The sequence below is a fragment of the Drosophila gunungcola genome (assembly GCF_025200985.1).
Source record: "Drosophila gunungcola strain Sukarami chromosome X unlocalized genomic scaffold, Dgunungcola_SK_2 000056F, whole genome shotgun sequence".
Classification (NCBI taxonomy): Eukaryota; Metazoa; Arthropoda; class Insecta; order Diptera; family Drosophilidae; genus Drosophila; species Drosophila gunungcola.
Genome location: NW_026453195.1, coordinates 603,675 through 614,240, shown reverse-complemented (window position 1 = coordinate 614,240; position 10,566 = coordinate 603,675). Strand labels below are relative to the sequence as shown.

General features: G+C 40.2%; 1 protein-coding gene across 1 annotated transcript; it reads right to left on the bottom strand.

Moving 5' to 3' along the window:
- Window positions 1-6,568: 6,568 nt before the first annotated feature.
- Window positions 6,569-8,417, bottom strand: LOC128261115 (myb-like protein I). The gene is given in 2 exon segments (XM_052994597.1): window positions 6,569-6,834; window positions 6,836-8,417. Coding segments are annotated over 2 exon segments (1,611 nt in total). The 5' UTR covers window positions 8,308-8,417; the 3' UTR covers window positions 6,569-6,695.
- Between the last annotated feature and the right edge of the window lie 2,149 nt (window positions 8,418-10,566).

Below are 10,566 nucleotides of genomic sequence, written 5' to 3'. Positions count from 1 at the left end.
TTACACCAGCAACACAAGTGGAAAAAGGGCAACGCAGACGCCACAATTTTTGGGCATCCAACTGGCGAAAGGCAGTGGCAGCAAAACAACAACAGCAACAGCAGAAACAGCAGAACTGCAACATCAGCAGCAACGGCAACAGCAACAGCAACCCTACTTGCCACAACGACAACAATCAAAGACATTGTAGACACAGAAAGCAGCGACGCCAACGGCACAGCACAGTAGTAGCAGCAATTGTTGCTATTGCTGTTGCTGTTGCCATTTGAACTGCAGCAGCCAGCAGCAGCAACACCAGCAATTGCAGCCAACTTGAGTGCCCAATAGGCCTAGCCTATATGTATTCATGAACGAGTGCCTGCCCTAGTGTGTGTCCAACACATTTATAGCTGACACTTTGTCATACGAGGCGCTTGACAAAAATGTTATTTATACAGGGCAAGAACACACACAGAACGGAGGAAAAAACAGCAGGCCATATAAAAAGTGTCAGGCGCAACGACTAGCGCATAGCCCTTACTTTTTCGCATTTTTTCTGCTGATGAATGTTTTTGGGCAAATAATTGTTAAACTCGTCAAATTCCAGTTCGTCTATAATTTCATTTTCTTAGAATTTCGTATTCATTTGAAAAATTTGTAAATACATGTAAATATGGCTTAGTTGTATTAGATTTTTGTGAATAAGGAAACAGATATTTGAATAAATGTTCGTCAGCCGAAATTGCAATGTTTAGTTTAATAATATCATCAACTTTAGTCTAGCTGAAGTATCATTTTTGTAAAGATGATTAGTAGTATACAGTTATTTATTTAATCCCAAACAAAATTAAAGGCTTTCGTTCCTTTTTATAATGAATTGGGATACATATTATTTTTATAAAAATATTTTAAAATTCAAAGAATTTTAAATTCCTTTAAGATATGATTAGTGGTATATATTTATATATATATAGTTCTGAAAGAAAGCCTTTTAATGCCTTTTTATGAAATGGGAAACTAGACAGAATTATACTTGCTTAAAACAGCTTAATTTGAAATTTCTTTAAAAAGTAGGAAACCCTCTGACTAAAAAACAACCGAATTATAGTTTGAGTACACACAAATTGTGAAATATCTAATGAATATAATATATTTGATGAACATAATATATTTGAGGAGCTTTCGACTTTATCACTGTCTGGACCACATACAATATATAGTATGCACCCAAAGTCAGGGCATATCCGATTCGCTCTAGATCGAAACTGGTATGTTATTGCCACTGCTGTTGATTGCTGTTGTTGCCGTTCGCCCTTTGGCCAATTTGTTTATTGTTCGCCTTTTGGCTCCATTTTGCCTTCTGCTCGCCGCTTTCCTCCTCGTTTTCCTCCCCGTTTCGGTGTCAAACATGCAAAACATCACACAGAAATTTAAAGTCTTCTTGCGAAATTAATAGACAAAATGCGTCCCCCTTTCGTTTAAAGGGGGGGGGGGAAATTGGGGGAATTCCCGGAAAAAAAGAGAAATGGAAAAATGGTGGTTGGGGGGATGGGGGAGATGGGGAAATAGGCCTGCTGTCGCTGTCACATGTTGTCATATATGCGGAACAATAAAAGAAAGCAGCAGGCGGCGGTGGCGAAGGATATAGTAGTAGGAGAAAAGTTGGCAAAAATCGCTTGCGTGATTCCATTGAAAGTTCTATGACGCAAATAAATGACAACAGCAATCTGAAAGTCGGTGGTCGTAAAAAAGATGAACGACAACCTGTCGCGAAATAAAATCGCTGCTGACGTCGTCACTTCGTCCCGCCCCCTTTTTTTTTATAGCTATAACTATAACTATATGCATATATATATATATATATATATATATATATATAAACCATACGCCATACACCTATTTCTTGCAAATTTTTGTCGCAGCGCTCAATAAATAAGTAAATGCAGGCCGTAAAGACAAAGACAAAGGTGAGAGCCCAGGTGAGAAAGGTAAGAGAGTCAGGTCTGCGACTTCGGTGACGTCAGTGTTTGTATGGTGAAAAGGGATGAAAGGGGTGCAAGGGGTGCAAGGGGGCTGTAAGGTTCATCAACAGAGCCTAATGGATTTTTTTTAGTCATCTATAGCCTGCAGTGGCGACCTTCGCGCCAAAGGGGGTGGGTGCTGGTTGCTGGCTTTTCACATTATGCATGCAGCTGCCGCAAGTAGCAACTACCAGTAGGCAGGAAAGGCAGGAAAAGCTGGAAAAGCGAGGCAAAACCAGAAGCCGCAGAAGACGAAGCACGTGCAACTTTTACTTTCATTCGCTTTGTGTTCGTTTCGTACTTCGATTTGCCGGCGAGTTCAAGGTCGCTGCCGCAGGGGAGTGGAGGGTTGCTGGGTTGGTGGGTGTCTGTGGGGTGGTGCCTTTGCCTTTGCCACTGGTGCCTCCACTAATTGGTGGCCCTTGCGGTAAAGTTGTGTGCGAGACGAGACGCGACGCGACGCGGTTCTTCGTACTGCAGTTTATAAGTGAACCTTTTCCGTAGCCTACTTCTCGGCGTCCCAAGGAAAATCCTTTTTCTTTTTGTACCAAAAGACGGCGCAAATTTGAACAGGCTTATGCAGCCAAAAATTTAGCTTGACCTGGTAAACACGAATGAAGGCAATCCGTTTAATTAAATTGCATTTTCAAAGTTCTTTGACTTTTTTAATTGCCAAATACTTTTAAATTGTTAAATTCCCTTGTTTACCATTAAAAAAAAAAAAACAATGTTTGTGTTTCCAATGTCTTACCTGCTTTTTAAGCAGAAATGGATTTCAATTAAACATAAGTTTTAAAGATTTATTCAACTTAATTTTCAATTTGTTAAATGTCTAAAAATGAAAATAAAAAAGCAATTATTGTACACATGCTCAGTAAACTTTTGGAAACACAACTCAAAATAGCAGTTAAGCTGCTTGATATTAAAACTATAATTGATTTTTTATAAACATAATAGACGCTTTTATCTCATCTTAAATAAAACCTTTGCTAATGTTTACTTAAGCAAACCGAAACTATTTTGATTAAATAAATTGGTCATCCTGTCATGTCAAATAAAAAAACGGTCTGCTTATTACGCCAATTACTGTTATTTAATTGCGTAACCATTGGCACCTTTTCAATTGCTATGGAATAAGCCAGAGAATTATTCAGCAAAAAAAAAAAAGCATAGAGCAATTGAGCACAACTGGCATCGAATAATTAATAATTACCCCGTCATTAGACGGAGGCATAAGAAATCACAAATAAAAATGCAAATCACTTGGCATTGGACCCACTCACTCAGTCAATTGCAGTGGGTCGAATGATATTGCTTTGTCCTCGCAAAAAGCCTTTACACTTGGCCCAAACAAAAAAAAAAAAAAAACATACAAAAACAAGAAAGGAAGCAAACTTCGGCAAGCCGAAGTTCATATACCCTTGCAGCTATTTCAAAAACTAAATACTCTTGAAAACGTTAAAATTTTGCGTGTATGCTTAAAAACATTGAAGCTTTTATGATTTGCAGCTTAATTTTGATAGTTCCTATGGCAGCTATACGATTGTTCCTATGGGAGCGATATGCTATAGTCGTCCGATTTTGTTGAAATTTAAACCGTAATTCTGAAATATTTAACCATTACTATATCTCGAAGAACTAACAAAAAAATTAAAAAACACCAAAGTTATAATTTTTTTTATTTTTTTTTCCGATTGTTCCTATGGGAGCTATATGCTATAGTCGATCCGACTTATATACTACCTGCAATAGAAAGACAATTTTGGGAAAGTTTCATGCAGATAGCTTTAAAACTGAGAGACTAGTTTGCGTAGAAACGGACGGACAGACGGACAGACGGACAGACTGACAAACGGACGGACAGACGGACAGGCGGACATGGCTAGATCGACTCTCCTAGTGATGCTGATGAAGAATATATATGCTTTTTAGGGTCGGAGATGTCTCCTTCACTGCGTTGCAAACTTCTGACTAAAATTATAATACCCTCTGCAAGGGTATAAAAAAATATGGAAAAGGGAGAAAAAAATAAGTTGCGAGTGGCCAACTCAATGAGTTCGCCTCCCAGTTCGCTTATCGCTGTGCAATGATCGCCACAAAGGCCATGTTACGAAATTATTGGACACACACACACACTCGCACCCACACACACACACGCACACCAAGGGAAAAGAAACTCGCATGTGTGTGAGAGGGACATGCAATGCAAATAGTCAACACGCCGCCACATGCCGTGCACACAAATCAAGGGCAACATGTCTCATTCCGGGTCTGTTCCCACGTTTTGGGTAGACAAAGGGGAGGGGGAGGTGGAGGTGGAGGGGCAGGGACTGGTGGGTGGTGGCTGGTCGGTGGGTATCCGGTGGGGGTGGCGAGGTCGCCTTGCCGGGCAATTTAAATGGCGGCTACATGTCGCAGCTCTGGCGTCGCGTGTTCTTGCTCTCACTCACCCCCCACACCGAAACCACTCTGCCGCTACACTGTCAAAAATTAGGACGCACCGCCAAACAGAATCAATGTTTTATGCAGCTGGAGACGTATACTCTCAATTCCCTGTCGATTTTGAAAAATTTAATTTGTGATAAATTTCCATTTTTTTTTATGCATAACAAGGCAACACATCCATAAGAATTCAACTGAGAATTTTAAAAATTAAGGACCAGTTGATTTAAAAAAAAAATTGTTTTGCATTTTTCGCAAGGGGTTACATCACGACTTTTTTGCAAAAATGAACCACAAGTGTGTGACTTCAATTAACACTTTTCGATATATTTTTAAAGTCGTTTTGAAAAAATTTTAAACAATATTCAAAATATTGTTGCTTTAAAATTAGATTTAAATTTGCATGTATATACCATACTCCATTGTTTTCATCATAAGCAAAGTATAGTTAATACTTAAAAAATGGTTAGATAAGCATCATGGCGGGTATTTAAATGGTAAACCCATATTTTCAATAAACACTGAGACGACCAGTTGGGCGATATTTTTTCTCTCAGTGCTGGCTTTTTTTTGTCGCCCACGTGTTGGCCACTAAAAAGGGGGATAGGCACCAGCAATGAGCGAATGTGTGTGCCTTGCCAATTAACTGAAACTGCAGAGTAATGTTTGGGGCCAAGTCAGTACTCCCGATTTCAACCCACTCCCGCTCCCTGACATAACCCCACCTCCCCCCACCCTTTTCATTACAATATTCGCTTTGTGTTATTGTTTTCTTGTTGCTGTTTTGCTGTTTCGCCGTTTGTTGTTTGTCGCTTCTGGCATTGACATAAATTCCTTTTTAGCAGTGAAAAAAAGCAGAGCAACAAAGGGCACAGCTCACAGCGACACGCAAGCCACATTAAAGCAATTCCGCACAGCCCATTCCAGGTCCCGAAAGCCAAGGCATTACATAAAGAGGCGGTAAATATATGACAAAATAGGCCAAAGTTCCGAGTCAAACTTGTCAAGAGAAGTGGGAAACAGCTGCCACAGATCCTTCAGTTGCGAGCTGAGAGTAAACTTTAATTTGTGCTGACCTACGGCAATTAACAAACCGCTCACAAATTCCGCTATTTTCTCCACCTCGGTGGCGTATACGTAACGCGGCCTGGCAGACAGGATAACTCAAAGGACGCATGGGATGGCAAGATCTGGGCAGTACACTGACTTATGCCGGCTCCAGTTAGTCGCACAGATGACTACGCATTTATTTCTCGCCTTTCCACCCCCCCCCCCCCCCCCCCCCCCCCCCTTGCCACCCAAAAACTTTTCAGTACTTGTTTTTTGCTCCCAGAGTTCTCCATTTCTATATATGTTTTTTTATTTTTGGCCAGAGTTTGGAGCTGGCGCCGTCTACTGTCTGTTGATTCAGATTCGGTTATAGATTCTGGATTCGTTTACGGTTTCTGTGTCTGACTTTCGGGCATTGACTTGGCGGCAACTTGGCTCTGTCTCTGACCCCAAGCCAGAAAGTTACTACTTTTCATTCGTTTTGTTTTTTTTTTTTTTTTGGTTTTTTTAGCTTTTTGACATTTTCCCTCTGCTGCGGACATTACGCATTCGCCCTGTGGGACAGGGAAATCTCTGTGAGCAAGCTGATTACACCCATGTGACACTTGCGCACAATTGCTGGGAAGTAAAAATTAGTGGGAGAACACTATTATCATATCAATTGTAAAAAAAAACCACCAAGGTGCCACAGTAAATCTCATTAGATTTTAGTCTATAGCTTATGCTATTATTTAACACATTGTCAAAATATACGAAACTTAAAAGTAATCTCTTTACAATTGACACAATATATAAAAACGCATGTCTTAAATATATCCATTTTAAATTTGAGAAGGCTAAATACAATAATAAATATTAAAATTAAATATTAATAATTTGTTAGTATTTGAATTTCCATGCAATTAAACAATTTATACATTTTCAGATCATGTCCAAAATATTTTACACAAAAAAGTATATGTTAATAGTTTCTAAAAAAATAGGCAATTAATAATAATTAATAAATAGTTAAATAGACATATACCAAAAAACTTAATGAGTTACTGTGACATTAAAAACACTTTCTTAATACTAAATACCTCAAAATTTTGCATAAACCCCTTGTCACATGGGCATTTAATCAAATTTGTAGGTGCTTTAAGGCATGGAGAATCAACAAGGCGAAAAAGCATTGAAAAGCGATAAGCAAAGCGGTACTCAAAACTAATTTAAACAAACTATGTATTTGCAGGTATTCTTCTTGATCATTTTATTCAAATCATTACAAGCAAGAAAATCAAATAAACGGCAGCGCTAAATCAAATGGTAAGAGAAGCACTTTTTTGCTGCATAAATTTCATTAATTTGTTCTTATTTTCGGTTTCATAGAGGTGAGGCTTAAGAGCGGTGGGTGCTTTTGGATTTGTGGTGATGGGTACTTCTCATAGGGGTTCTCCGGTCCCTTGTCCTTCTTCTTGCTGCTCGCCGGAGTGCTCTTCCGTGGCCGATTCATCATGGGATCGTCCATGGTGCGTGAGGATTGCTGTCGCGTATGGGCCGGTGGTCCAGGCGGTTTCTTTTTCTTCTTTTTACCAGCCTCTGGCTGCAGGGGATTGAAGGCGAACTGCAGATGCTGCTGAGGATATTGCTGTTGTTGCTGATGTTGCTGCTGTTGCTGCTGTTGCTGTAGCTGTTGCTGCTCACGACGCTCTAGAAAAGCAGCATTTGCCGAGGCCACCGTGGCAATGCGCTGCTGCTGCTCCAGATCTTCCAACTCCTTTTCTCGCTTTTTGGTCATCTGGACTACCTGCGAACTGCGCCGTCGGAGGGCGGCTGCATAGGGTGTGGGCGTGGCCACGGGCGGCACCATCTCGCCCACGCCAAATAGTCGTCTTATGCGCCGCCGGCTGTTGATGAAGCCCAGTCCCAGCTGGACACCCAATCCCAGTCCCGTCACCGTTCCCACGGGTGCCGTCGTCTGGCTGAGGGAACTGCTGGCCCCGCCCTCGCTGCCAGCGCCCAGCATCTGGCTGAAATTGCTGTCCAGGTCGCAGCTGCTTGCGGAATCGACGCCGCAGGGAAAGAGATATGTGTTCAGGGTGCTCAGGGTGGTGGATGTGGAGGTGCCAGTGCCAGTGCCAGTGCCTGTCAAAGTGCCAATCCGACTGATTGCTCCCGTGTTGCTGCCGCCCAGTGGATGTTGCTGCTGCTGGGGCTCAAGAGTGGCTGCTGCTGCTGCTGTTGCTGTTGCCGCTGCCAATGGCTGGTGTTGCAGGTTGAGCGGCATACTAATCACAGCCGTGGATCCACTGGCGCTGCCGGTGGTGCTGCTGTCGTAGCTGTGTGGATTCACATAGATGTGGTTGTTGTTCGTGGCTGCTGCAGTTGCTCCTGTTGCTGCTGCTGCTGCTGCAGTGCTGCTGGTGTTGACCACCAAAGCGGTGTTGCTGCTGATCTCATGGTGGTTGTTATTGCTGGCTTGGTTCGGATTGCTGGTGCAGCTGTTGGTGTTGCTGTTGTTGTTGATGTTGCTGCCGTTTGTGTTGCTCAGGTTGACCCTGTAAAAGCTGGTGGCTGTGCTGCTGCTGGTGGCATTATTGTTGTTGTTGTTGTTGTTGTTGTTGTTGCTGTTGCTGCTGGAGCGTGCTGGTGCCGTGGCAGGTCGCGATATCTGTGATCCCAATCCGGATCCGGATCCGGATCCGGATCCAACTGCATTAGCCTCTGTGTTGGCAGTGGATGTTGTTGTTGCTGCTGCAGCTGCAACTGCTGTTGCTCTTGGGGCTTCTGCCTGCTGCTGCTGTTGCGGTTGCTCGTTGCCATTGTTGCTGCTCATAGCTGTTGCTGTTTTTGGTTTTTTTTTATAAACGTTAACCTTTTTTAAATCAATGTTTATGACTCATTTTAAAAAATTGCTGATATTAAAACACGTCTTTATTACTTTTCTTATTTATTATTTAATGTTTAACCTATGGCATTTTTGTATTTTTTAAATTTTGTATTTATATATTATTTTAAGTGTTTTTTTGTGGTGAATACTTTGGTGTGCTTAAGAAACTTTTGAAATATATTTTTTTAATTTCAAAATATAATAATCATACTGAACACTAATTATGAGGTATTTTGCTTTAACTTTTGAGTAATATTCGAGACATATCAATATCACACATAAAAACTTATCGAATGTTTTAGACTATTTAGTTTTATATACTTTACACGCATCAAACTTTATTTAAATATATTGCTTAAATTGTTTGTGTTTTATAAGCAATAGTTTATGTGTTTTTATAGCTCATTTATATTGAACTTTCGTTTTTTAAGGTGCTTAGAACTTGTTGTTTTATGAAATTGCTCTCGAAATTTGTAAGTTAATATTTTATTCAATTTAAATTTATATTATTAAAGTTTACTTGAATTAAATGTTTTAATTATGCCTTTAAATGTTTAATTTTGTTACAATTTCATATTTGTCACTAATATATATTTCATGGCATGCCAGAATGTTAGTTTAAACTTCTTCAAGAACCCCTCCTTTTACATTTCACAATTCATGTTTATTTTCTTGGATTGCATCCAAATGGAGTTGAATGCACTGCTCCGGTTCCTAGTTACTGGTAACTGGTAAATGGTTACGGCCAGACGTTAGCTAATCGCCGAGTTTTTCCCGGCCCTTCCACGCACTTTTCTCTCGCGGCACTTGAACAAAAATCACAGACGGGGGGGGGTCAGACGGGTCATTCTGGGGGCTTATCAACACACAGTGTACACTTAAACTTGAAACACCGCCGCAGGAGGCACTCGAAAAAAATTGTTTAAAAAATGCATGCCAGTCTGGTGACGTCTATTTGATTTTTTATCGAGTTTTTTCTATTGTGTTAACACACTCGGTGTTATCAGTCAGAGCCACGTGCTTAACGCGCCGCGTGTCACAATTGTATGAACTTTCTGCCGCGTTGTTGACAATGCCAAAAGCCAACAGCAGCAGCAGTAGCAGCAGCAGCAGCAGCAGCAGAAGTGGCAGCAGCAATGCCACTAGCAACAACGAAGTTGCCCCACACGCACACACACACACACACTCTCGCTAGAGGGAGAGAGCAGGACACATTGAGAGGCAGAGAGAGAGAGAGATATATGTGTATAAAGAGAGAGAGGGCTCTGTTAACTGGCTTCCTGGCTGGCTGGCCGGGACAAACTATTCGCCAAAAACCAGAACCAAAAGCCAGAAACAGTTAAAAAAAAAAAAAAAATAACAGAAATCTAAGCCAGCAGCACTACTTGAACCCCTCACACACACACACATATATATAAAAATATTTTATATATATATATATCCTATATAGGATAGGCATGGCAACGATTCCTCATCGCTGTTTTCGTCGTTTCAATTTCGGCCAGTTTCGGTTCAGTTGGGTTCACTTCATTGCTTAACTTAACTAAATGCTGCAGATGGCGGCAACACACACACACACACACACTCACTAGCGCACTCACACACACTCATTCACACACACATATGCTGGTAGCCCGACTTTAACTCAACTCAACTCACAAGAACAAGAACAACAAAGGCCAAAGCTCGTGAACTCGGAGTTACGAGTGGATAGAACACAATTGAGGTTAAAATAGTAGCATAATTTTGCGGGCTTACAAAACAAAACAAAGGCTGTTGTTGTTGTTTAGTTTTGTAAACTGCTCTAGCTCGATGAATCCCTTTATTAATTTATATATTTTTAAATTATTTAACTTTGATTAATGATAATAGGTTAATAACTTTTATTTTTATTCAATAATAAAACAGATGCAATTTACTTAAGTGTGCTATTTAAATAAATTGATTATGAATTAAGGCTCAAATAAAATTTATTCCCGATCTGTTGGGCAAAATAAATATTTATAATATTTCCAAATAAATGCCAAAATAATATTTTTTGGTAACTTTTTCAGAAACAAAATGTTGATATTTCTTATTCATTTTTTGTTTTAATAGATTTCAGCTTTTTTTCCACCTCTTTTTACTTTATGCATTTTTAGACCAAAATGTTTTTTATCTTATCTTATCAGTAATTTTTTCTTTTAAACCTTTTGAAAAGGCCAA